Source organism: Triplophysa dalaica, chromosome 5 (assembly GCF_015846415.1).
Source record: "Triplophysa dalaica isolate WHDGS20190420 chromosome 5, ASM1584641v1, whole genome shotgun sequence".
Classification (NCBI taxonomy): domain Eukaryota; kingdom Metazoa; phylum Chordata; class Actinopteri; order Cypriniformes; family Nemacheilidae; genus Triplophysa; species Triplophysa dalaica.
The window spans coordinates 4,614,856-4,642,621 of record NC_079546.1 but is presented as its reverse complement, the minus strand read 5'-3'; the positions used below and the strand labels follow the sequence as shown (position 1 = coordinate 4,642,621).

Here is a 27,766-nt window from a genome sequence, read left to right as displayed (position 1 = left end):
ACACGGGGTCAAACAGCCAGTTCATACCCAATGGACAGCTGAAACAGATAAACAACATTCTACACATTCTCCAGCAATTGTGGCACATTACACACATACCTCGCCTCTGAGAAGCCTTTGCATCACATCCTAGAGCCCTCTAGTGGAAGAAAAGTACCTTGCATTAAAAAAACAAACATTGAGGTGGCACAACTCGAATATTTTTAGGAGCGTTCCAGCATGAACCAAATTTTCCAGCCTGATCGCTTGCTCTGAATGGAGAGATCTGAGTCAAGCCTCTGCTCTCGCTGTGCCACCTATAGAAAAGCAGCTTCTATAGTGCATGACGTGAAGCTGTGTGACAGCTGGTTATGTAACACGCATATACGCCCATATGTCCGTGGTAGAGACAAAGATACACAGGGGGCGGCTCATATTTTTATCAGCATCTTCTTAATCTATCCTCGTTATATTTATGTAAATTTCTACTAATTTACATGTATGCACATACCTGTGCATTTATTTGTATACGTTTTAACCCATTTGTGCTCCCTAGGATACAAACCCATGACCTTGGCATCGCTTGTATCATTCTACACCAGCTCGGTCTACTCATCAAGATTCATCCATATTCGCTAAACCACGCCATCCTGGCTTAAAGGCTCGTTCCTTCCCGTTCCCTCAGCCATCACTTCCTCTGTGTGTATGGCAGGTCATTCGCCCGAGGTGTCAACTTTGTCGCTACTACAGCGAAGAGTGTGATAGAGCCACCGGACCGTGACAACACTCACAAACCGCATCCTTCGCCCCCTCAGTGAGCACACATTATAAAGCACAAGGTGGCAAAAGCGCCCGAGCAATTATTTTTCCGTTATGCCTTTCTCACTTTTATTAGATTATGATCTCGATGGCTGCTAAACACTTGCTAAGGCGTTCCGAGGGGTTGCTAGAGATGCTATGAGTGGATAGCCTCGTGTTTTTAATCTTTTCCGGTCAATGGATATGATTCTTCAAAGTAAATCTATGGTTTTTTGTACGTGAAACAAATACAATACAACTAAATAAGGAAGAAGAAAAGGTTAGAGCTCAAAATAATTTGCTTCTCTGTGTGGCCCTACCTGTGCGTGTTTGCATGTGGGCGTATGTCCTCTCGTATGTCGTGATCTCACTGTTTGTGGAGGGAAATGTTTGCATTTATAACGCCTTTCCATGGGAGTGTGTTTGACACGGCTAATATGTGTGTTTGCATATGCACACACGTGCCTGCATGTACTGTCCAGTAAAACGGGTTTAGTGGCGTGAGCATTTCCGGGCTTGTGTGCCAAGCTTCTGCCCACGTGTCTGGTGCAATGTCAAAGGCCATCTACCCACGCTAAAGTAAGATCTGGAAGTCTTAAGGCCTCTCCGTTGGCTTCGATTCAACTTTCTTTCCGTGTCTGACAAATCATCCCGGAACGGTATTCGGCCCATGTTAAAACTGATCTCAGGTCAGTAATGGGGAATTTGTTTCAATTGATATTATTTCCTGTTCCAATTCTTGAACGATCCTCAAAATAATCATATTAATTCGTAATATGCGTTTCTTATTGATATCGATTAAAAGCTCATGATTGAACATAACAGATACAGTATGATGCCAAGCATTGTGTGACACTGCAAAAACGTTCACCGTGTAAACACGTGACTCTTGATAAGATTAATAATCAATGCAAAGGCCACAAAAGCTGAAGAGCGTTTTAGACAAACTTTTGTGTTTTCAAGCCACTAGAGGGAGGCAGGTGCGCCCCATGCACCAAAGCCATTGTAAATACTGCTTGGTGATGCCAATCTAATCATTGGCCCATGATGCCATGAGATGTCTTTCCTTAAGCTGATGTAACAGCACCATAGGGTAGTGGATGTTACACAATCTGGACCTTGTTTAAAATTTCAGCCCGACGGCGACTAAGCAATAAAACACATAAACAGATAATAATTAGAGATGCAGATTCATGTTTGTGGGACAGCAAAAGCAAGCAAATGAAATGATTTTGCTATATTAAAGCAGGTGTTACAACAAAACAGCGATAAGACCCGGAGCGACTTTTCTTTTAAGTTTAGTGCTTTATTGATCCCACAACATTACAAGCTTTAATTATATATAATTATAGATTATTTTCTGCACATTAGTTAGCGGAGGTGCTGTGTGTCAGACTCGGTTCTCTTTTCGGTGTTTCTTATCGAGAACTCTTAAGGGAAACTCTGTGATCTGGCTAAGTATGGCAGCCATGCAAAGTCCATTTTTATCGCATGTAGGCCAGTCAGGCACACAGGAGAAGATGGAGAGAGAGAAAGAGGTAGTGAATCTAATCCATAGGTCAGCATACAGAGAGAACGATAAAGGAAGGAGAAAAGGAGAAAGAAATACTAAAGGTAAAGGACCATTCATTTTTTTTGCATTGTGACAAAGGAAAAGTTCACCTTTAAAATTTAAATTCTGTCATTATTTACAAATCTGTATAATTTTTTCTTCTTCAGAATACAAATGATGATATTTAGAAAAAAGTTAGTAACAGAAAAGCGTTGGTCTTGACTTGCATTGGTTTTGTGTAGTACAATAAATGTCAATGGGGACCAGAAGTTTTTGGTTACCAACATTTTTCAAAATATAAGTAAATCACCGGTTAAAAAGATCAACGGTGAGTAAATGATGACAATATTTGTATTTTAAAACTTTTCCGTATACCCGTATTCTCAGTACTGTAAGGCAAATACTGCAATATTGTAATGTATTAAACTAATAAAAATATGAATATGATGAAATGCATTTAATTTATACTTCAGTTTGTAAAAAATATTTTCTAAAGGTTCTATAAAATATCTGTATTTTGTTTACTTTTAGTGGATGTTTTTGTTAGATTCAGCCTTAAAAACATAACTCACTGTCTCTGCCTCTCACCCACTGAACAGAAGTGCCTTTAGGGAAATAATTCGATTGTCCTTGTGTGTAATTTTTAATTATGCAACATCTTAACACTTTTAAAAAAATCACACTTTACCAGTTATTAAACATGCATTCGCAAACAGATGTAATGACAAAGCGGAGTTATTGTGCTTTGTTTTATTTCAGATATGGAACCAAATAAAAAGTCTAAAGCTATGCAAACATTTGATTTTGATTAAGATTTATTAATACAATGTGAACCAAAGTAAAAGTTATTTGTGATTAAGAGAAACTATATATACAGATACAGTACATGCACTATACAGACCCTTACGTCTTAATGACATTCTGGTCAGTGGATATCATTTGGGTTCATTCTTCGAAGTATATATTTGGGAATTTTGTTGTTAGTGAGTACAGAAATGGAAAAGGAAGAAAGGTTAAAGCACTATCTGGCCATATTTGTGAGTGCGGGCATGTGGGCGTATGTCCTCTCATATGTCCTGCTTTCGCTGTTTGTTAAAGGAAATGTTCACATTTATTACGCCTCTGCATAAATCATATATACAAATTAAACAAGCAGATATGTACACCTGTGTTAAGCGACTCGGTCACATTCAAATGAATAAAATAAACCATGCTGAGCTTATGCATCTTTGGCTATTGCGTTTGTTGACCAGCTCTGTAATGCAATTGCCTGCATCTCTTCTCTCGCTGTTAGCTCAGAGCATGAGTCAGCATATTGTATGCCTGTTTAGCCTGACTGAAGACATTTTTGTACAATTTACGGAAAGACATCTGAACGACATATAAGTGCCAGATGTAATGAGAAGGAAAAGTGTTTTCTTTTTGGGACTGCAAGATGAGTAAAAGCATCCTTAAGGATTGTGTGAAAGGGTTGAAAGAAAAATATTGAATTTAATTTTTCTTGCCCCAAACAGCTCTTGATTCTTAAACAAACACTTGGCATTGGTACTTTTATTAGATGCTGTACCACCGAGCAAGTTTTTACAACAATTATTTTTAATCACCAACGAAAAACTCCTGTAAAGGGACCGCCTGTAGCAGCAGCAATATTTTCGGAATTGACCAAACAACAGAAGAAAACAGTCCGGTGCAAAATGACTCATTACCATCATTACATGACTGACTGGTTAAAGGAAGTCTTGTAACTCGGGATTTCTTACTCACATTGTTTTCTTCATTGACGGAAACTCCAGAGTAAGAAATAAGAACAGTTCTGGGCGGACAGAGGCATGGGTTTCTTGACACAACTATAAATAAATGTGATCGCATATATTAGCATGTAACGTTTAAAATCTCCTGTCAAAGTTCACATCAACGGAGCGGCTTCTTCTGCAATGCTTTCTGCATAAGAAACATCTTGTGCTCTGGGCGGGGAGCATTTTCGTCAACCGCTGCCAAGTCATGCTTGGGTCAGTACTCTGTGAAAATGTATCCTCTTTATGCTGGTCACTTTGAAAGCCAAACCACAGCGACTCTCCAACTCTCTCTCACACAAACACGCTCAGACCCCGTCCTGGTAGATGGATGGGTTTTTAGTAGGGGCGAAACACTGCGCCTGTGGAGAGTTGCTCTTTGTCCACGGCACCCTGAGTGAGATATGAGTTCACATTAGGCAGCGGAGAGCTCGGGCAGGGTCCATGCCAGCTTTGCTTGCCCGGGCGCATTCCTCTCCCATTCAACACGTTGGGAACCAGGAACTCGGGGCACAAATATCGGCCATCTCTGTACTCTCCCTGCCAAACTGAGAAGCCCTGAGAAGAGAGGAAGGTTCTCTCACAAAGCCGGGTTTCAATAAAGGCTTTTAAACTACAAGGACCAGCGGTCTAGTGTTTTGCTCGAACACAAAGGGGCATTTAGTTGTTTGAATATTATAAACGGTTGTGGGTTAATGGGAAGGCTTTGGATGTTTGGAGTCTGTGAGGAAAGATGAAAGAGGTGATGAGCTGGATATTATTTAGTGAGACTGTTAAAAAGGTTTAACTTCAACGTCAATATCAAATGTCATTCGCAACGCATTTAACTTCTATAATTTGACATCCTTTATTTGCTTCTATAGGTTGTACAAGACTTTTATGAACACAACAATACGCGTTGAAACAAAAGTCGGCCTTTCTATTTTTGAGTCAGACCTGGTATGAGTTTTTGTTTTATAGGAATCATTACTGCTTTTACTATTGTAACTATAATTTAAGGAACGCCAACAGAAGCAGCAATGCCTAACTACTGTAAATATTTGACTATTAGTTGACATTAACCAATGGGCATGCAGCATATCAATACACATCGATCTTCTTTGCATTTTATTTCTTCTAAATAACAGCAGATGTATAGTTCAAACAACGTAGATGAATGTTTGTTAAGAAAGTAAACAAGGTGATTTTAAACGTTTGTTTTAAACCAAAACTGCTGTGCGTTTTCCACTTTCTGCCTCAGCTTTTCACGTGTCAATAGGTTTGATAGCATATTTCCTCACTTGAGTCGTGTTAATCTTTTATTATTTTCTTGATCTGTCCCTCTTCCCTCCCCGTCTTGCTGTTCAGGGTAATGGCGGCAGCCACTGCCTCTGTGTGCCTGCGTCATCACTCTAGTCTACGGCTGGATGTAAACACACGCAGTAGCATGGGAGCACTAAATCATGTCCACACACACACACCCCACAGCGGAAACGCAGGTTTCACAGCTGAACTAAAGACCAGCGAGAACTCGTATGCAGCGAACAAATCTCCTGTGCACACACACGCACGCCACTGAATATTACTGCATGCTAATTCAAACATCACAAGCTAATTCAACGTGACATGTACACAGATGCCTCGCTGCATGCCAACAGAGACTGAAACACGTAAACACTGGAACAAACACACTACCGAAGGCTCTTCTAAATAGAGTCGTACTGATCAGGAAATGAAACGCACATGCTGCTGTTTTTCTAATCTGTTCTTCAGAAATGTGCTTTTAAACTGGCTTCCAGTAAAATGTTTGCATTAGCGGCGTGCCACAGTTGACTCATGAAAAGAGGAAGCTGACGAACATCAGTCCGACAGGGATTAATTGCTTTTTTATGGGACGTGGCATCCTGCTCATGAATTTGCGTTGGTCTTTTACTGTCTGGACGAGTTTTGCGAGGCATAAGATTTGAAAAGTGATAGACCAAAGAAGCTGACTGACTTCTAGAGATGTCGATTCAACTCTATAGATTTTGTGGTCTGCATTTTCATCATTAACCCCATATATATATATATACCGCGGCTGATGACGCACAACGTGATGTCTGTTTGTTTTGGGTGGGCAGGAACACACGTCCGAACAATACGCATGTACGCCGCTCCCATGCGTAAGCGGGCCATGGTTTATTTCAAATGCCTTTTTAATCTTATTGTTTTCCTCTATGTAGTGGTGAGTAAATGTGAATTGTTAATTCACTCCAGAGTGGAAATAACTTCTTACAGCACACTGATCCCATTAACACTCAACCAGAACAACATGACCTCGAATTAGTTTTTCCCTATTCACAGACTTGAGCCCGTCTTATAATAACAGCTGCCCTATTGGGGAATGTTTACAAGGTGACAAGATTCAGGACGAAACCCTAAAATTCAATCGTTTTGAATCAAGTGACTTGCAACTCAAGAGACATCGAGTCAAGTGATTTGATGCGCAGCCAACAGGTTTCCAAGCCAACATAAGCTGGAGCGGAAGCTAGTCTTTTGGCTAAAGGACAAGCAGGACGTCTGCCAGTTGCCGTCTATTTTATAAGATCAAAATCTCGAACTTGTCCTCTGATCTTTAAAACAATTAACCATTTGTGAACCAAGTCTGTGCAATTTAAAGGATGATCCAGATCCACAAAACTGAGCTCTTATTTACTGTTCCAGTACAATTCTCACTTCTCTTGTAGCTATTAAAGGTGTTTTGATTGCAAGTTTTGATGACTCATGATTGGCAGAACCAGAATAAACGTCATCAATCCTCTTAACACGCTCTTTACCTGAGTGGTTGCTTAGCGACCTACTTCATGACAACCCGTTTAGGTCGGTAGCCTATACGTCACTGATAATAAATGAAAACCATAACGCGCGTGGTTTCGCTTTTCGACGCACGCGACGCTCTTAACCTGAATGTCGCGCACGCTCATGTTGTTGTCGGCCACTCGGGTTGTTTTCCGTTCTTCCCGGTCCTCTACATGACAACAAGGTAGTGACGTCGCACGTTTTTATGCCAACAAAGTGTAACGTAATTATTCTTTCAAGTATGGCTTTACGCAGATGTGTTATTTTTTATAAATAGAAGAGGCGCACAAGCGCACGAAAATCCAGAAATCGTTTGTAAATAAAATAAGCTCTTATCTATCACGGAGATGTTGCATTTATCAACTTTAAGATAATAAAATAACATTCTTTGCAGCTTGTGTAAACATAATTCACAACTTTGTATTTCCTAACATGAGGACGCGCAAATTCCATGATAAAATAATAACATGTTACAGGCTTACATACTGTATAAACATATATTTAAACGCAATAAATAACATTAAAAAGAGATGAAATCCCAATCTTACGTGTTTCTCAGAGACATCCAGCCGGCTCTTGCGTTCTGCGAAGTTTTGCTTCATCGTCAAAGCGCCTGTTCCGCTTTATCTTGCGTAATGATGATGATGACGATGGTACTGAAATAACAGCGCAAGTTCTGAAAGTGCTCAAGGCTTTACATCTCTAACGACATGTTTTGCGTTTCTAAGAGCTTTATAAAATATTAACACCTCCATATATTCAGTTGATCGTTGAACGAAGTCGATTCCATGTACGCAGGCACATATACTGCAACTGCGCACTTACAGGGGGCGTAATGTTGCTCCAACAGAAGTACACACTTATAGCGTGGACGTTTTAAATAAGACGCCATCCGAATGCCATAATAAACGCAGTACTACATATTAATATCCACAGTTTACCTACGATTTTGGATTTTAATCTGCGCAACAGAGCCCGGAATGCGGACATTGGCAGAGTCAAAGAACATTACATGTGACACATAATCAAATATCTACTCTTAGCAACAGAAGATGGCACATGGCATTTTATCCAAAACATACACATACATTGTAAAGTATGTATTATTAAAAACACTTACTTAAGAGCTGTTGTTCGTCTCGATCCTTTAGAGCGCATTATAGCAGCTCTCCTGCGCGCGATGAGTTTGCGATTACAGTGTGATATTCATCACATAAATAAGTCGTACATTACTTCACGCACACAGGTATTTGTGTGCGCTCTCTTGAAATCTTCGCGTGTATCAATAAGAAGTGCGTATGCTGCGCGGCAGCAGGTGCAATCCGGTGCGCGCAACGAGACCCGTAGTGCTGCTCCAATAGCTCGAACTCTGATGCGCGAAATGGGGCGTTTACTGGACGGCTGCGTCGCTTAAAGGTCTTATTTTGTAGTCATGGACACACGCGTAGCTTTTCTGTTCGCTGTTTCATTATATCACGTTCATCATGTGACAGTGCAGCCTCCCTCAATGGAAACTTAAAGAGACCTCCTCCTGATGCATCCCATCGAATTCCTTCCCGAATGGGACACACATTCTCTAGGGGATTTAACACCGTTTGTTGTGAATGTTTGTCAACACGTTGTCAACTTTTAAATAAGCAACTTTGAAGTCCATCCACCTCACTAAACAATAAACTAACATCTATAATGTACATTTAGTTTTTTAGAATGTGTTATATTTTACATATAATAATATATAAAACCTGATATAATAGATAGCGATAAATTATGACTTCAATTTAAAGTACAATATATTTTGGCTATGCAATTTAACACCAAAATGACGCTTTAATGCTGTATATAACAGCTTTATACTTTTTGAAATTCCAGTTTTTTATCACATTTTCTTTGAGGGTCAAATCATATACATTTAAAAAAATTTAACAGGCTAATGTGACTGAAGGATATAATTAAGATATAAAAAGTAAAATGATGTGTTGTCCTATATGGATGTAAAAAAAAATTCAGCTCCCCCCACCCTTTATGTAAAATAAGTTTGTTGCCTCATTGTGCACACATTTAAACAAATTAGGACACAGAAGTGGTCCCCAGCCATTTACGGTAAATTAAAAGAGCTCTTGCCAAGATCTGGCCATGCACTTAGCAGAAATGACTTTATCTCTCATTTCTTACATCAGCTTGTTTCCAGTAAACGACAGCATCACCAGGCTTTCAGGTAGAACGTTTTTTTTTTGGAAGGTCATTGTGTTCTTCAGTGGTCACATAATCGGTATTCTATCTGTCTGTCTGTCTATCAGTATGTCTATCTATCTATCTGTCTGTCTGTCTATCTGTCTGGGTTTCGTTATATCTATATGTCTTTCTATCTGTCTGTCTATCGGTATATCTATATGTCTGTCTGTATGTCTGTCTCTCTCTCTCTCTCTCTCTCTCTCTCTCTCTCTCTCTCTCTCTCTCTTCTCTCTCTCTCTCTGTCTATCTATCTATCTATCTATCTATCTATCTATCTATATATATATATATATATCTGAGTCCAGGGGATTGAATGCAGAAGTCCACAGTTTTGTCTAATAAAAGACCCCCGATGCACGGAATTAGAGAGGATTACAGTTCACTCAAACAATAAAGTAGGCTACCTCCGCCCATCCCACCCTCACTTTGCTCCTTGGCTATGAGCATGGGATCGCCCCCTGGGCCGGCTAAACAGCCTTTTCTCATGCTTGGAGTGTAGCCACATTTGCTTATGTCAAGAATAGCCTACTTTCAGGCTTAGCTGCAGTACAAAATTTGCTCTGAGCCTTATTGTAATGATTTATGACTCTTCCATAGCTGGATGATTCATTTAAAGAAGTGTAATCTAGGTCTTGTAAAAATATTTAGGTGATTGAGGAGAGGGACAATTTTTACTCTACAGCAGCCCTACATAATAAGCAAAAATTCATCGTGTTAACAGAAAGCAGGTATTTTATTACAGCTTTTTTTTTAATTTATGATAAATTTATTTCATTATGACTTAAGGCAAGTTGCAAACAAAACAGTATCAACATCATAATTTAAAGAATAAAACGTTTTGTGGTAAAAACTGGAGTTTGATTGGTGTTGTAAGATATTGTTTATATTTTCTAAAATAGTAAGGACACAACCACAATAATAATTCTTCTTTATATGTTATATTATATATTTCATTACATTGCATTGTATTATAATATATTATATTTTATTGTCTTATTGAAAAATTCAAATCAGAAGGCTATTTCACATCTTCTAGCGGCACCTTAAGACTGCGCTGAATCTCAGCGTGTGTGTATATGGGAATGTGATATGTAAATATAGGCAACGTGAATGTGTGTTTTGTGTGTTTGTGTGTGTGTGTGTGTGTGCGTGTTGTTCTCGCATCAAGATGGCGGTGGCCCCTGACAGCGGAGTGCTCTCCTACAGTGTTTATAAATGGAGCTCGTACTCCTCTACATATTTACCCGAGTGAGTAACGCACACCAAACGCTCATGTCATGTGCTTATATCTTTTACATAAAATACACATTTTATTATACACCGATTCTAAGCAAGTGCGTGGCTTTAACAAACGGGCCGGGGCACAGCAGACGGATACAGAGACATGCAGTAGCAGAAATGGATAAATTGTAAGCAACACAACAAGAGGATTCACCAAACATACGCATTTATGCACAGCTAAATGCGAAGTTGTACTAAAATAGCACTGAATGTGGCGCCAACATGTGTAAATATGCTGATGTGACAGTCGTGTTAGCACTTCAGTTAGCTTATGCTAAGCGAGTAACGTCAGTTTATAGAAAGAAACGCGTAAAACAAAAAAGTGTGTTTATTTTACACGTCGTGATACAGGCTGTTATGATCTTTTAATCTCGACGGTTGTCTTCTTGTATTGCTGTTAAATTCAAAGGACAAATAATAACAGAAGCGTTTGGCTAGCTAGCTTCATGGCTAGGTTGCTAGTGAAGTATGGGGAGGATGTTTGGTTTTAGTTTTTTTACATTTCTAAGACATCTTGGTGAAATACAACTCATTTAAATGTATTGAACCGTATTAAAGTGTATAAATGCATGACGCTTCTAGGGTGGGACATGCTTGGAAAGTCTGGGAATATGACACCCACAGGCACATGCTATTTTTAAGCTCTCTTTTAATTATCTGGTAATGTGGCATAAAGGAAGTCTACACAAATCTAACCATGCCTCCATGGCGTATATAATGTTTTGCACAGAATGTGTTGACGATGATATTTCTGCATTAAACTTCCTGTGACGTCAAAAGCTGCTGTCAAGGTAGACAGCTCAGTTGGTTTTTGAAGCTAATGAGTCGGTTAATTGGGGTCAAACACAATATGAAGCATACAATTGGTTTCAGGTCCTTTTATAAAGTGGATCACAGGTAACTTATAATATGCTGACCGACATCTTTTAGTCAATTTTGTAGATTTTTCAATTGTTTTCTGATTTTGTCAGACCTATAGCGAAGTGAGCGAGATCATTGTCAGATGTGGCAAAGGCAAAATAATCCAGACAAGTCACATTTCTGTGTGCAATTTCCTGCAAGAGTAGAAAGTTCCTGTTTAAAACAAGCAGACAGAGAAAATGTGAACTTCGAATGCACTGGAAAAAACACAGAAGGCACACATTACTACAGGGCCAGCCCCATATCTAATATTCTATATACAGAACTAGGGATGTATTACAATATAATGGATATCGTGTTATCGCAATAGCAAATAAGTCTTCCGGGCCTAAAAGAGAATGTTTTTTGATACCTTTGGCAAGGTCCATCATTTTTATTTTATGAAAGGGACTTCTTTCTCCTACTCGTACCTCGAAGCAACAGTTATGATTAATTCAATTTTATTTATATAGCGCTTTTCACAATTTGCATTTAAAGGATAAAGAAAAGAGGATGCTTATGGCACGTTTCCAAGTTATCATTTGAAATAAGCACCGTACCTTGGACGTTATACTGAGGTATTACCGTACAGTGAGATTTTGATATTGTTACATCCCTATACAGAACATAACTGCAAGTATTAAGTATTTTTCCACACAACGCCGTATCATACAATTATTTGTAATAACATTTTTAAATTTTCACCTAAATTATTTCATAGATCTAAGGAAAGTAGATCGCCAGATTTTAGAGCAGGATTGTGAGAAAGTAAAACTTATTGATGGGTCACTTATCTACTTTGTAATATTTGCTTGCAGGAATATTTTAGTGGATAAACCTAATGATCAGTCCTCCAGGTGGTCATCAGAGAGCAACTATCCTCCACAGGTAATATTTGCTCATCTTGTATGTGCACATTCATTCACCATTAGAGTCTTTTTTTCTGCAGTGTTTCACGTAGTGATGTTTCATTTTTTAAATAGCCAATGGGCTTTAGTCATGATGTCATAGCCCGTGCCTAGTTGATTGAAGGTCATATTAGAGGTAGGGTTGTTCTCAACCAAAAGACTTTATTGGTTAAAACCTATGTTTTAATGTTTGCAAAAGACAGAATCTGTCAATTTTAAATGTGTATGTACTGTAGACACAGACAAAATTCTCTATATGCTCCAGTTTTGATTTCCTTGTTTTTTTTCTTCCTTCATTCGTTTTAGTGTACTGTTTGTAGACCAATTACTGAGGTATGTTTTGAAATTTTGTGGGTTGAAATGTTCATTCATGGACAGTGTCAATTTCTTTCATGTTATTTTGGAAAGAGGAAGCCTCTGTTCTTTGCTGGCCCCGTGGCACAGACCATGCAGCGCAGATAGACTTGTGGTTAGATAATAATGAAATCGAAAGTGCATGTTGGCGGTACAGTAGCACGAAACCTCAACTTCTAACCTACAAACCCAAACTCAAAGGCTTGTGTTTTCGCACTTGTGTCCTTCTACTTTCGAAGGACAAAAAGCGCAAAAGTACAGTCATCACGGCAGAGACAAGAAGTTCACGAAAGCTGCGTTCTAGTCAGTTCCTGTCATTAGCCTGCACAGTTCCTCCCACAGGAAAATGCATGTGAGCAATTTACATGCTGTAAATCAAACTGTAACAGAAAAATATAATAAATATGACACGTAGGATAGATGGTGTAAATGTTGTAAAGAATATTTCAACTAGGTTGTACCAGTGTCGGTCATCAATCAACCATTTCAAACACTGCCAGCCGCATTTGTTCAGCAATTCTAAACTGGCACTGTCACAGACCGGTCGCTCTGTCATTTATGTCAGAATTAATTGAATTGTTTTAAAGTAGTCTTGGGAAATAAATTATTACTCTGTCCTGTCCAACTGAATAAGAATGTTGCTCACGAGCTGCGTTGATGTATTTTGGAAGAACCGAAACCGTGATATTGGTTGCTACTATTTAAGTGTTTTCTTCCTCCTAGTACTTAATCTTAAAACTGGAGAGACCAGCTATTGTCCTGAGCATCACCTACGGCAAGTACGAGAAAACCCACGTGTGCAACCTTAAGAAGTTCAAGGTGTTTGGAGGCATGAGCGAAGAAAACATGACAGAACTGTTGTCCAGGTGAGTATTTGATCACAATTTGCTTGCTGTGCACTGTGGGATTATCTTTATGTTTCACCGGCTTACAAAACCATAGTTTCTAAGCGGCAGCTGGCAGACCAGATATCCTGCTCGAAATGAGGAACCAGAGGACGGAAGTATCAAATCTCACCTCTGTTTGCCTTATTAGTGATATTTGTTTTGCTGTCAAAAGTTTACTTTGGCTTTAAAATATGGTCTGTTGTTTCGCGTGGGGAATTGGCTTCGTGTAATGTCATGAGGTCACTCACCGTGTTTCTTATCTAATCCTAGTGGCCTTAAGAATGACTTTAACAAGGAGACATTCACGCTAAAGCACAAGATCGATGAGCAGATGTTTCCCTGCAGGTTCATTAAAATAGGTGAGTGTTTACAGCAGGAGGGACCTAAAGGCCAAGTGATCTCATAATCTGACACATCAGCCATCACATGATTTCAAAAGAAGAGAACGATTTTAGTCAACGCGTTTGGATGACTCTGCAAGTCTTTTACGGAACAAATAAGTGCTTGTGCTGAACTGTTTAAAGAGGGCATTTATTTTTCTCAAATCACGTAACACACAAGTTGATCAAACCCACTGGCAATTAATCATACAAATTGTTTTAGAGTGCTATTGCATGTACTTGAACTGATTTAATTTATAAACACGTTATGTAAATACTTAAAGTTATCTACTTGTCTTTTTTCGCCCATTTGTGTGTTACAGTTCCATTTCTATGCATAAGCGCTTCGTTAAAGTAGATTGTTGGTGTTTAGTATTTGTAGATCAACTGAAGGATTATAAAAAAAGCAAGATTTGTTTTTTCAGGAATTTAATGTATTGTAAAGTCTGAATGCATTTAAGTGCTTTGGAAGAAGCTTATTTTAGTTCAATAGTGAATTGACCCCTGTGTGTGTTTGGTTTCATACAGTGCCTCTGATGTCATGGGGGCCCAGCTTTAACTTCAGCATTTGGTACATCGAGTTACGCGGAATAGAAGATCCAGATGTTGTCCAGCCCTGCCTTAACTGGTACAGCAAGGTAAGTTATCTCCTGTCATCCACCAGCACCCGTTTTCAATAGGGGAGACCCATAGTAATGTCTAGGTTATATCATCCTAAAGTACTTGTTGAAATCTGACCTGATGTAAATACCTTTTTAAAAAGATTTCCATTCAATGATTTAAAGAAAAGAGATCAAAGAAAGTTTCATTGTGCTGGTGAGAAAATCCAGGGAGTAAAACACTTGCCTGTCAGGCCGTTCTAATCAATCACACCGTCAACGGATTATATTTCCCTTTCATCTTGAAACAATAGCGTCTGTAAATAAAGGAGACGATATAGGATATATGATGATTCCAGAATGTTGATACTGCGTCATTGACTCTGCACGTCATATCCATTTTGCATGTTTTTTAATTGCCGAGCTGTGTTAGTAATATGAATTCAGTTGTTTATAGCATCCATTCGCACAGTTTCACTCATAAACGTGGTTTGAAGAACATTAGAGCAAATGTCTGTCGTCTGAACAGTACCGTGAACAGGAGGCCATCCGTCTGTGCCTGAAACACTTCCGGCAACACAACTACACAGAAGCCTTCGAGTCCCTGCAGAAGAAAACACGGATCGCCCTGGAGCACCCCATGCTCACACACCTTCACGAGCGCCTGGTTCTCAGAGGAGACTTCGATGCCTGCGAGGAGCTCATAGACAAAGCCGTGAGAGGTACGTCTCTGTGTCACATGGGTGTGCTCGTATACTATCAGTAGGAGAATGAGTTATAAGGTCCTGGATTTTTGGTAGTTATCTGTTATCCAAAGTTGTGCTTGCACATTTTTAAGCGATGATCTGTCGAACAGCAGGATGTTCTTCAATAAAAAAAAAAAATGTGGCTCCGAGCTGTAGTTCCTTGTGCATTCTCTCTATAAAAATAGTGATTTTTAAAGGCTTAGCAAAAAGTATATATATTTTAGACATTCTGGTGATGACTGCTATGCTGGCTGGAAAAATGGATTTCATTAGAAATGACAGAAAACCCATGGGGGATTTTTACCAAACAGTTGAGGAAATGCTGTGATTTCCATATCTATGTTAGCTATGTAAAGCCTTCACGGAATCTGTGGCACAAATTCTACAAATTTCTGTTTTTTTGTTGGCTTGATTTCCTTTATTCTTTTATATTTTTAAGAGCGCATAAAAAGCTAACATTTGGACCATATCATATTTTTTCGAATGTTTTTAGCTACAAAGCTTTTTTAAAGCTGGCAGTTTACCATTATATGGCTGGAGATCTGTGAATGTCTGTACTGAATGTCAATTGCGCTGCTATTAGTAGTCGCTACATCACATCGTTGCTCATTTGTATAAAATTGAGCCCAGTCATTCACGATGCTGAACATCCACAACTTTACTTGGGTAAAAATACTTCGACAGCTGAGGTTCACTATCATTTTTGTGTGGAGCTATCAGTAAACCGTGTCCTTAAAGTGGTCGCATATTATTACACGTTTAACCAGCCCCGCGTTTCTCTTGGTTGTTGCAAAGTAAACACACAGTATTGACTAACCAAGTGTAGTTTGGTTCTTTCCCACAATGCATTATTAAATAAAATAGCACACTTGACTTGTTATGTTCTTTCTTCCAGATGGTTTGTTTAATCAGTACATCAGTCAGCAGGATTATAAACCACGCTGGAGTCAGATCATCCCCAAATGTAACAAAGGTACGAACGCAGCCCACTAAACACAAGAGTCGGCGAGCAATAAGAGCTCGCTGGCTCTCAATCTCATGCTGGAGTGCAGGGAATCCATGCCTGCTGTATTAAATGACTTCTCTTCAATGCATGACAGATTAAGGGTTGTATTGATATTTAATCTCTCTCTCCCTCTCTCTGCTGGCTCTGTTCCTGCTTCTTGTTTTTTGTTCCTAACACATGTTCTCACCTTCTCACCTCTCCCTACACTTCTCTCTCTCGTGTAGGTGACGGCGATGATAACAGGCCTGGCATGAGAGGAGGTCATCAAATGGTCATCGATGTTCAGACAGGTATGTTTTACATCAGGCATTTGCAAAGTTTCTCAGTGGGCGTAACTTGTCATCACTGCACCATTTAACCTGCTCTAGCTTGCATGTAATGGAATGCAATAGATGCCAGTCGAGGGTTAGTTCAGATGAGTACGTAACCAGTATGCGTGTTGTTTTAGCGGATTACGGGAACAATCGATCCCACAGCCCTCATGTGGCCCTCATGCTCAAATTGACCTCCAGTAACCTCCTTCACAGCTGAGCCTCGCTCAATAGCTCAAAACAACTGTCTGCTTATCTCCATGGCGACATCAGCCTCGCAACCCTCAGAAAATAGGCTCCGTCTTTGTTGAGCTTCCTTTCGATATTAAGTTTTTATATTAGCTGGAAAATGCCATAATGCTCATTTTTCTTGAGCCCGGAGTTTCACATCGACTTTCTCACAAAGGTGTACACCAACCCACCCACTCGCACTCTCTCTGTGTTTGTCTTTGTGTTTACCGCATTGTCTGGCAGAAACCGTGTATCTGTTTGGAGGATGGGACGGAACGCAGGATTTGGCAGACTTCTGGGCCTACAGTGTGAGGGAGAACCACTGGGCATGTATCTCCAGGGACACAGAGAAAGAGGTAAAATAGAAAGCAAAAGACAAGAGGGACTTTACAATAATGACTCTGCTGAATCGCATGAAAATCCCCTAGACTTCATCGAGTTTCGCATGATTAGCTCTTTGTGTGCAAGTACATAGATAATCATGCGCGTTTTGCAGTTTACTTAACAAGAGATTGTTGACTCATAGTTGTAATAGTTTTTAATGAAAAGAATGTAAATGAAATGATTTACTCGGCAAATATGTAGAATAAATGTGATAGTGGTGAGTGTCTCTAGGCTACAGAGTAAAATCTTGTCAAGTTAATGGCGCACACTAAGATATAAAGAGACTATGTGATATACAGGAGAAATGATCAATGAAGGCAGTTTGTTTTTATGTGATGTTTGAGGATTGGATAAATCTGATTATCCCCATTCCCCACCATAACAAGACATACAGAATTATTTAATCAAACTTTTTATTTAATTTTGAATGGCCTTAAAAATATTTTAAAAACTCATAAATTCCTAGGTTGGATCTTGTGGTTTTGAGGAGGCACTTGCTATGTCTGGTCCGCCTGTGCCACAAAAATATGTAACAGTGTTGATATTGATAAGAATTGTTTCTTTTAGAATGGGCCAAGCGCACGTTCCTGCCACAAGATGTGCATCGACTCTCAACGGAGGCAGATCTACACGCTGGGCCGTTATCTGGACTCCTCTGTCAGGAACAGCAAATCCCTGAAGAGCGACTTCTACTGCTACGATGTCAATGGTAACACGTGGACATTGCTCAGCGAGGACACATCCGCTGACGGGGGGCCCAAACTTGTGTTCGACCACCAGGTGGGCGCATTAAGCCACTTACACAGACCTATATTCAGAATCTACACAACAACTACAAGGAGACTATCTTTTGCTAATGTCACTTGAGTTATTCAGTTTTGTGTCTGTCTTGCGTTCTTGCTCAGATGTGCATGGACTCGGAGAAGCACATGATCTACACATTTGGGGGACGCATTTTGACCTGCAACGGCAGCGTGGATGACAGCAGGACGACAGAACCGCAGTTCAGCGGGCTGTATGCATATCACTGTCAGGCTGGCAGCTGGAGTCTGCTCAGAGAAGACTCGTGTAACGCCGGCCCGGAGGACATCCAATCCCGGATCGGACACTGTATGCTCTTCCACACGGTTTGTACCCACAATTATAACATGCAAGATATACTACATGGACAGTAAATTTATGTTGACGTTATAGTTTTTTTATTTTATGCAATTTGTTAATATAGTTATGTATATTATATTTAAACAATTACAAAGTTTAATATTGTGAGTTTATGTGACTCTAAGACTAGGTTCACACTGCAAGCCTTAATGCTCAATTACGATTTTTTTTGCTCATATCAGATTCTTTGTTCGGATGTTCACACTATTTTTTAAATGTGTCCAATATCAGATTCCAGTGTGAACTCATGATGCATATAAACTGAAACAAGCGCAAAACAACAATAACACGCAGCACGCTTTCATACAGAAATAAGCAAGGGTCAAGTCTTGTGTGTTTGACTTTATGCGGCGCTGAGCGGATTGTTATCGCGGCACGATTTTAGAGCATTCCTGGAGCAGTCTGCTTTCGAGGTGTGCGCAAGCCGGTTAGCTTATGTTTTACCACCGTGTTATCACGCACGTGAGTGATGTATGCAAAGCGATAAAAGACTGCAGACACCATTAATGCGTTTGTCATATTGCAATGCGCTGTATTCAGTGGCAAAATTTCTCATTATAACAGATTCTATATTCATTTGTTGCATCTCATCGTGCAGTAGACAGTGCAAGGGCCTATGTTTATAATCTGATGCTTAATAATTGGCAACCGAGGTTTAAAGTGCTCTTCCGTCAACAGAATAGCGCGTGAAGCTTTTAATCAGCGCAGAATTATTGTGACGCATGTCGATCTACAATGAGACAAAGGCGCTATGAGCGTTCAGACTGAGCTCGCATTGCGAAACATCAGACCTGCATCTGATTTAGGACCACATATGGAAGTGACTCAGATCAGATTAAAAAAGATCGGATTCCATGTGGTTTGTCCTGTTCACACTGTAATACAGTGAACAGGTATGGGTCGCATATGAGCAAAAAAAATAATTTTGGTGTCAGTGTGAACGTAGTCAGAGTTCTTTTGCTTCCCACAGAGAAATCGCTGCTTGTATGTTTTCGGAGGTCAGAGGTCCAAAACTTACTTGAACGATTTCTTCAGTTACGACGTTGACGGTAACCACGTGGAGATCATCTCAGATGGCACCAAGAAGGACTCAGGCATGGGTATGATGTATTACGCAAGCTGTACATTTTAAAATCTCGCTAAACTGTTTTATGTAAAATGGCATTTTTGTGGGGTACAAAGTTCAGAATGGTTTTACTTAGTAAATGTGCGATATTTACCTGGCAGACACTTGCGTTTATATGCTACACATTATATACTGTGTTTTCCCTGAAAATTGAGCCAATGACCTTGCTAATACTTCTCTGATTTATTTGATGGAACGTAATTTTAGATCTGAATAACACAGCTTTGATGTATGTTTGTCAGTCGCCACGTAATGATGACTAATGCACAGCCATCGCTTTGAGAAAGCACAGGAATCTTAAATATGAGGGTGACATCATGCTATGCATTCACGAGGGGATTATGTCACTCCGATCACATGTTCTATTGCAGCTTACCATCCGTCGGCTAAACAATTTTGACATCATCTGTCTTCTTGGTACTTATACACCCAAATCTACTGTTTTGGTTTGTGAAGATGTACATAACTCACAACAACTGTCATCACGATTGACATTTTTAACAAATTCTTGAAAAGGGAGGAAAGTTGAGTTACACAAGGTGCATTCACGCTGCTAGGCAAGGAGCATTATCAATGATTAGTTTATCAAGATGCACTTCAGAGAAGACTCAACAAATAACAACTTTAATATTTAAAGCTCTCTGCTAGGCTGAAATGTTCAACATCAGAATGCACTAAATGACTATACTTAAGTTATTTCAAAACTGTATTTTTTCCATTTATGAAGAAGCGCGGGTGGGGCTGGCCTGTGAGAATCTAAGCAATAAAAGATTGATTATAACTAACAGCGCAGATCTTGTTGCCATGCTGGAGGACTTAATATATCATCCATTTGTTTTATCATCCTTAGTAGGACAGTGGTGATGATAATAATAGCACATGCACGGATATGATTCTTGCCGGTTAAAGTTAAAATGTTCTGCAAAAATGCAACCGTAAATGTGACAGCCTGTTCTCAAAACAGTTCCTGCCCCCTGTAAGAACAAAAAGGAGGGTGAACCGTACAAATTTGGTGAAATTCTCAGAACCTTCAATGACTTCTAGGGAACTGCGCACTACCCACGCACTTGTGGTGATTCGCTCACCTAATACACACTGGATTGATCGCTCGCTCTAGTTACGTATGCACGGTCACGCACAAAATCAAGAATTATAACAAAGCAGACTTTGTAAAACATCTTGTGATGGTAATACAGAAGAATTTGTTGACTGGAGAGGTCTTAATGTCTACACACCCACATAATGTCCCAAAAATGTTTTCTTCATTTTGTCTATAATCTGTAATGATGGAGGAGATATTGTGCGAGAAAATGTCCTTGATGAGAGAGAGAGAGAGAGAGAGAGAGAGAGAAGGTGAACGTGCATGTGAACAAGTGCAATGGGTCTGTGAATCATGAGAGAGAGATTGTGCAGACACAGGGCAGTGACACACTTCCTGTACCCATAAACAGATTGTGTAAAATCTCAATGGGCGACTTTGACGCAATGAGAGAGTATAAAAAGACCTCTGTGTTCTGTCTGTTATCGCATTAGAGAGAGAGAGATGTGTGCACGCGATGAGAACAGGAGAGTTGACAGAAAGAGAACGAGAGCTAGAAGGCAGTAGAAAGACAAAAATAAGACTGAACATAACACAATTTACCAGGAAGTAAACATTGAGACCAATCAGGCCTTTTTGTTTGCAACCAGACCTTAATGTTTATATCTGCTCTAACTGAATAATACGGAGTGTCTACTTTCGCTAACTAAAGTAGGTGGCGGGAAACAGAACTGGTGCGTTTTACACACTGAATCCACCAATGTTGTCTTGATCACACAGTTGCAAATATTCTGAGATTATTAGGACAAGATGACTAAATAAAAAGACCAAAATTCAACTTGTGTAACATTGACATCACTAATAGGACAATACATTGACTAAATTTAAATGTGTGTGCTTGTGTTACAGTGCCAATGACTGGGTTCACGCAGCGTGCCACCATTGACCCCGAGCTCAACGAGATTCATGTTCTATCAGGACTGAGCAAAGACAAAGACAAGCGCGAGGAGAATGTACGCAACTCCTTCTGGATCTACGACATCGCACGCAACAACTGGTGCGTAGAGTTCTCATGAACGCTCTTCGCCTGTGTAGCATCGCGCGGTGAATACTAATGAGTACATTAGAGTTGCGTTTGTGCGCTTCGGTCCGAAGGACAACCTCCATCAGTAATCCACAACGTAGCTTAATGTGCTTTATTCCTGAAGTTTTAGATTGCAATGCCCTGCTGGGAAAGGAATAAATCTTTTGATTTATTGTGAAAACTGTTTGTTCCATGCTGAACAAGGCCTTTTGTTTGTTTTTTTAGTTTCTTACACAAGCAATAGGTTGAACCGTGTACACCCACAAATTTTCATCATATTTGTTACATAAACAAAAAGTGCTTTCTTACACACACATATTTGCGTATGTCATGTAAAGCTGTAGTGAAAGAACTCATATTTCAAAGGGCCTGTGTGACCTTCAGAAAGGGAGTTGGTGACCATCAAACAGGAACAGAATGTTCTCTGCTTGCGTGTAGCTCTGGCTGCTTGTGCAAGCAAGTGTGTGTGTGTGTATTAAATGTGCTCTGTGCTTAAACAGTGGGAAAAACTCTTTGTTCTTTCTGTACGCTCATTGAAGCACTTGACTTTTAGCTTCCAGAAGATCAGACTGTCTGTGTTTCCTTTGGATCTGCTGCACTGGTTTCTGTCATTTGTTTATATGGCTCAAAAAACAAGCCTCTAGAGTACAGTATGTGTCAGGTCAGGTCACCCAAAAAATTGAACAAATGTTTAAACTTTTTTTGTGTTTATTTGGCTGTGCAGTTGGAAATTTTCTCTTCATCTCCATAGTAAATGAACGGGTAACTATGGCAACAAGGATTTGTTCTCCTTCATGCTAAACCAAATATGTCATTGTGTCAAATGATGTTGTGGAATAAAAGCAAATGACCTTATGATGAAGAAAAACAAATTTATACAGAGCACACATTCTTAATAATGTTGTAAATGATTTCCTTTTATACTTGGATGTTTTTTAGGGTATTTCTTTGTAGTTTCAAGTCAGTTTATTATCGTTGCCACAATCTCTTTTCGATGCATGTGTGTAGTATGCAAGGTCGATGTGTGCAGAACGTAGCTTGAAAACCTTATGTGTGTTTCCGTGCAGGTCTTGTGTGTATAAGAATGACCAGGCTGTGAAAGAGAACCCCACCAAGGCCCTGCAGGAAGAGGAACCTTGTCCCCGTTTTGCTCACCAACTAGTTTATGATGAGTTGCACAAGGTAACACCATTTTACTTATGTTTACAATTACACGTTTGGCCAAATTTTTTATCCAGAGTGAATACAATGTATACCTTTGGGCGGTTTTCCTGAATGAGAATCAATTTATTGACCTTGTGTTAAGATTAGTTATTGCATAACAGCAGGTGTTAAGAGCTGTTTTTGCCTAACTCCAGGTGTTTATAGATATTTTTGCCTAACTTCAGGTTGTTAATCCTGTAATTGTGTATCTGCAGGTGTTTAGACCCGTTATTGCATATCTGCAGCTGTTTAAACCTGTAATTGCGTATCTGCAGGTGTTTAGACCTGTTATTGTGTAACTGCAGGTGTTTAGACCTGTTATTGTGTATCTGCAGGTGTTTAGATCTGTTATTGCGTATCTGCAGGTGTTTAGATCTGTTATTGTGTATCTGCAGGTGTTTAGATCTGTTATTGCGTATCTGCAGGTGTTTAGATCTGTTATTTCGTATATGCAGGTGTTTTTATCTGTTATTGCGTATATGCAGGTGTTTGGACCTGTTATTGTGCATCTGCAGGTGTTTAGACCTTTTATTGCGTAACTGCAGGTGTTTAGACCTGTTATTGTGTATCTGCAGGTGTTTAGACCTGTTATTGTGTATCTGCAGGTGTTTAGTCCTGTTATTGTGTAACTGCAGGTGTTTAGACCTGTTATTGTGTATCTGCAGGTGTTTAGACCTGTTATTTTGTATCTGCAGGTGTTTAGAACTGTTATTGTGTATCGGCAGGTGTTTAGTCCTGTTCTTGCATAACTGCAGGTGTTTAGACCACTTATTGCGTATCTGCTGGTGTTTAGGTCTGTTACTGTGTATCTGCTGGTGTTTAGGTCTGTTACTGTGTATCTGCTGGTGTTTAGGTCTGTTACTGTGTATCTGCTGGTGTTTAGGTCTGTTACTGTGTATCTGCTGGTGTTTAGGTCTGTTACTGTGTATCTGCAGGTGTTTAGACCTGAAATTGCGTATCTGCAGGTGTTCAGATCTGTTATTGCGAATCTGCAGGTGTTTAGACCTGTTATTGCGTATCTGCAGGTGTTTAGACCAGTTACTGCGTATCTGCAGGTGTTTAGACCTGTTATTGCGTATCTGCAGGTGTTTAGACCAGTTACTGCGTATCTGCAGGTGTTTAGACCTGTTATTGCGTATCTGCAAGTGTTTAGACCTGTTATTGTGTATCTGCAGGTGTTTAGACCAGTTACTGCGTATCTGCAGGTGTTTAGACCTGTTATTGCGTATCTGCAGGTGTTTAGAACTGTTCTTGCGTAAATGCAGTAGTTTTAGACATGTCATTGCGTAACTGCAGGTGTTTAGACCTGTTATTGCGTAACTGCAGATGTTTAGACCTGTTATTGCGTAACTGCATGTGTTTAGACCGGTTATTGCGTATCTGCAGGTGTTTAGACCAGTTACTGCGTATCTGCAGGTGTTAAGAGCTGTTATTGCGTATCTGCAGGTGTTTAGAACTGTTCTTGCGTAAATGCAGTAGTTTTAGACATGTCATTGCGTAACTGCAGGTGTTTAGACCTGTTATTGCGTAACTGCAGATGTTTAGACCTGTTTTTGCGTAACTGCATGTGTTTAGACCTGTTAGACTTGTTATTGCAAACTTGGTGATTCACATTTACTTCACGTATACACTTAAACACTAACAGTGGTAAAATGTATTATTGTGATTACCACCACAAATAGTGTGATGTTTTGTTTACACAGGTGCATTACCTTTTTGGTGGAAACCCTGGAAAATCCAGCTCTCCTAAAATGCGGTTGGACGATTTCTGGTCTCTAAAGCTGTGCCGTCCTTCCAAAGAATATTTGCTTCGACACTGCAGATATCTTATTCGCAAATACAGGTACACGCATACATGAACACACAAGATTTTACCATCTCTATTCTGCTTTCATTTTAGATCTATTCCCAGTGTTGTCAAAGGTCCAAAGCTTGATTGGAAAATTGTGGCCAGAAATAATGTTTACTTATTTGGAAAGTCTGGTCTGTGTCCGGTTGAAGCCAAATAAAACTAAAAGATATGCTTTTCTTCCGAATGACGTTAAGAAAAATGTTTAGATATCCGTTACATGTCAAATTATCTGTTCCAAATCTCTGCATAAACCTGCCTTTATGCTGCCATGGTTTGTCTGGTCTGTATGTAAACTATTAGGGTTCAGCTGTCATGTTACATAATTGCAGTATTATGCAGCATTGCAGCTAGCGATTAAATTACACTAGTAGTTTTCCATTGATTCCTTTGACTTTTGCTCTTGTGGTTCCCTCTAGTGGCTGTATGTGGTAACTGTATCTTATATCTTCTTGTTTCTCTAATAATAGTATTTATTTTTATTTTTAGCCTTGATATTCCTAGGACACATTTTTAAACATGTTATATTATTTTCTTATTACTTGTCTATGCGTGTGTTTGAAGGTTTGAGGAGAAGGCACAGACCGAGCCCTTGAATGCACTGAAGTATCTTCAGAATGATTTATCTCTTACCGTGGACCACTCTGATCCTGATGAGACCAAAGAGGTCAAAACTCCCCTGTGTTCAATCAGGACTCTCTCATTTTTTTCTCTTATTTTAGAACGTACAGAATGATTGAGCTTTATCAGTAACACTTCCCTGTTGTGTTTGTTTCTTGTAGTTCCAGCTCTTGCCCTCTGCCCTCTTTAAATCCAGCTCAGACTTCATTCCTCTCGGTAAGAGATCTGAGGAGAACTGGCCTTTTAGCACTGCTGTGCAATTGTTGTTTAAAATAGATGTTTAAAACAGATTGGGGTTTGTCTTATCTGCTTGTTTTATTCACAGGGTTTTCAGACGTGGATCAGACGTACGCCCAACGCACGCATCTCTTTGATACGCTCGTCAATTTCTTCCCTGACAATATGACCCCGCCCAAGGGTAACCTTGTTGACCTCATCACCCTGTAGCCACACCCGCCGGTTAGACCACACCCTCTTTATAGTTCTCAGACTCCTCCAAAAATAGAAGTTATTTTTCTATGTTTTCCACCTGAGGTGTGCCGTGCCCACCTATCTGTGTTCCTCTTCTACAAATGTAAAACCACTTTACAAATCACTGATGCTTATTTAAAATGCAGAAGTATAATTTTTTACTCTGGAGTGCCAGGGTTGGGATTTTGTTTTGTGAAGATGTGTCAGGTGAAGGTTGAAATCTACATATCTGCCAAGATGCAAACTGACTTATTTAGCTTTTGTTTTATGCTTGATTTCATTTGAGTTTTCTCTCTGACAGGTTGAAATACAGGTGAATCTAAACAGTTTACATTGTAAAAGGTGTGGATTTGATTTATGAGCGATGTGTGATCAACATGAATTTTTATGGTCAAACACGCGTGCGATAAGCCAATGGAGGAAAACATCAGATCAGCTTCAGAGGTCTGTTCTGTCTAGCTCTGGAGGTTCTTAACAGGATCCTAATTTTACATTTAAATGTATATAAAATGGGAACCATTCTGATGCAATTGCCCATTCTTGAAACATAATGTAATATCCTGGCTTCTATGTAAACCTGCTGCTGCTATTGGAAGCTGTCAATGCGTCAACTCTTTAATAGTGGTGAGACATCAAATTCTGAGTAAACCACAAACCTTTATAAGTAATATATAAACATGTTTAGAGTAAACGTGTCCTACACACATTTAGATGCACAAGAAATGTTTTCCTCTGTGTGTGTGTAGAAGGGCAAATATTGGTTGCAGGTGGTCAGTCGCTGTCTGTTGTTTCGAGTGCATTATAATGAAATGCATTAAATTCACAATTTAGCATTTACGGCAACATCTTGTACATCACAATCATATCCGTTAGCGAATGGATTAGCGACCGCATTTAAGAGAAAGACTGAAGAAGATGTTGAAATGAATTCCACTAAGTGTAGATTACTGATTGTATTGACTCAATGTCTACATGCGGCTTCTTTTATCTGATATTTAATATCCATTTCAACTGCAGAGACTGTTCAGCTTTTAATGTGAAACATACTAGTACCAACTCCACCTTACTGGGACCACCGAAGAGCCCCCTCACTATTTATTATTAGAATGATCAAAGTTATTTTCTGGAGCTTGAGCGTGACCAGGAATGTCTTGTTTCATCTCTTTTGTCCCTCATTCCGTATGAGCTGTGGGTTGTTTTGAATCCCAGACAGATAAAAGTGTATGTTGGACTGCTTGTCTTCCATGTTTTAGATGTGTGCACGCATGTCGGGTCTGAAGTTCGCAAAAACCCAAGTAATTTGTGCAACAGGAGTGTTTTGCTTGTCTCCCGATGCACGTGAAGTAATTGAATCGCTCTTAAATTGTCTTTAGTGCCGGCCTCACTCACGCAAAACCAAAGGCTTAAAAAGACCAATGAGGTAATACGCTTTGCTCATTGTGTCAACCATCCCAACCTCCCTCAATGTCATATTCCAATTCCCTAATATCAGTATTAGCTTTAGTTCTGCTCCTGCGCAGCCATGCGTTTGTGGGGGTATATTCTTAACCCAGCAGAGCGTGGAAGTTTGACACCTTTGTGATTAAACTATATGTGATTTATAGGGTTCATTAATGCTGTTTTCATTCCTGGAATGGACGCGTTTTCCAATTGTGATCTGGATTTCAGGGCTTTCTTTGCCTTCTGTAGTTAAAGTTGTTTTGGTGCCAGGAAGAAAGAAAAAATAAAATCTAGACGGAAGGATTGTCATTTACGAGAAGAGACTTTTGTTGCACTTAATGCCAAATACGTTTTTGCTTTTGGTGTACATTCTGCAGTGTCAGAGATGAAATATTTCTTTTCCTCTTTCCTGGATATTTCATCTCGACGGCGCCCTGTGCTCTCGAGCGAGGGCGCGGCGAGATGACCGCACTACACTGTGGCTCTCATGAATGTGTAGAACCTATTAAAGAACTGCATTGTATGTAATGTACATAAAGAATAAAGATTGTATTTTGTTCAAGTTTTGTACAAAAACACTTTTGTCTCAGTCTTCATTTTAACACAAATGCTTA

The 27,766-nt window shown here is 39.6% G+C and overlaps 1 protein-coding gene and 1 long non-coding RNA gene across 4 annotated transcripts; one reads left to right on the top strand and one right to left on the bottom strand.

Moving 5' to 3' along the window:
* Positions 1-2,960: 2,960 nt before the first annotated feature.
* On the bottom strand, positions 2,961-8,608 carry LOC130420365 (uncharacterized). Of its 2 annotated transcripts, none has more exons than XR_008906640.1 (3): positions 8,060-8,608; positions 7,488-7,595; positions 2,961-4,843 (listed from the first exon to the last, which is right to left on the bottom strand). It is a non-coding gene; the product is annotated as an uncharacterized LOC130420365 (long non-coding RNA). The 2 variants fall into 2 exon arrangements; XR_008906641.1 differs by having other exon boundaries at positions 2,961-4,680.
* Positions 8,609-10,339: 1,731 nt separating this feature from the next.
* Positions 10,340-27,730, top strand: mkln1 (muskelin 1, intracellular mediator containing kelch motifs). Of its 2 annotated transcripts, none has more exons than XM_056747597.1 (18): positions 10,340-10,419; positions 12,171-12,240; positions 13,338-13,480; positions 13,772-13,860; positions 14,410-14,519; positions 15,010-15,202; positions 16,122-16,199; positions 16,457-16,522; positions 17,018-17,130; positions 17,726-17,938; positions 18,064-18,285; positions 19,290-19,419; positions 21,394-21,541; positions 22,636-22,750; positions 24,475-24,614; positions 25,185-25,287; positions 25,403-25,457; positions 25,567-27,730. In XM_056747597.1, exons 1-18 carry the CDS (start codon positions 10,340-10,342, stop codon positions 25,686-25,688), a joined length of 2,190 nt encoding a protein of 729 aa, XP_056603575.1. In that variant the 3' UTR covers positions 25,689-27,730. The 2 variants fall into 2 exon arrangements, with proteins under 2 accessions (XP_056603575.1, XP_056603576.1); XM_056747598.1 differs by lacking the exon at positions 10,340-10,419 and adding an exon at positions 10,500-10,580.
* Positions 27,731-27,766: the final 36 nt, after the last annotated feature.

Coding starts and splice junctions, on each gene's coding strand:
- mkln1 (XM_056747597.1), top strand. CDS start 10,340: ATGGCGGTGGCCCCTGACAGCGGAGTGCTCTCCTACAGTGTTTATAAA. Junction 12,241..13,337: donor AGAGCAACTATCCTCCACAG/GTAATATTTGCT, acceptor TCTTCCTCCTAG/TACTTAATCTTAAAACTGGA. Junction 17,939..18,063: donor AACTTGTGTTCGACCACCAG/GTGGGCGCATTA, acceptor GTTCTTGCTCAG/ATGTGCATGGACTCGGAGAA.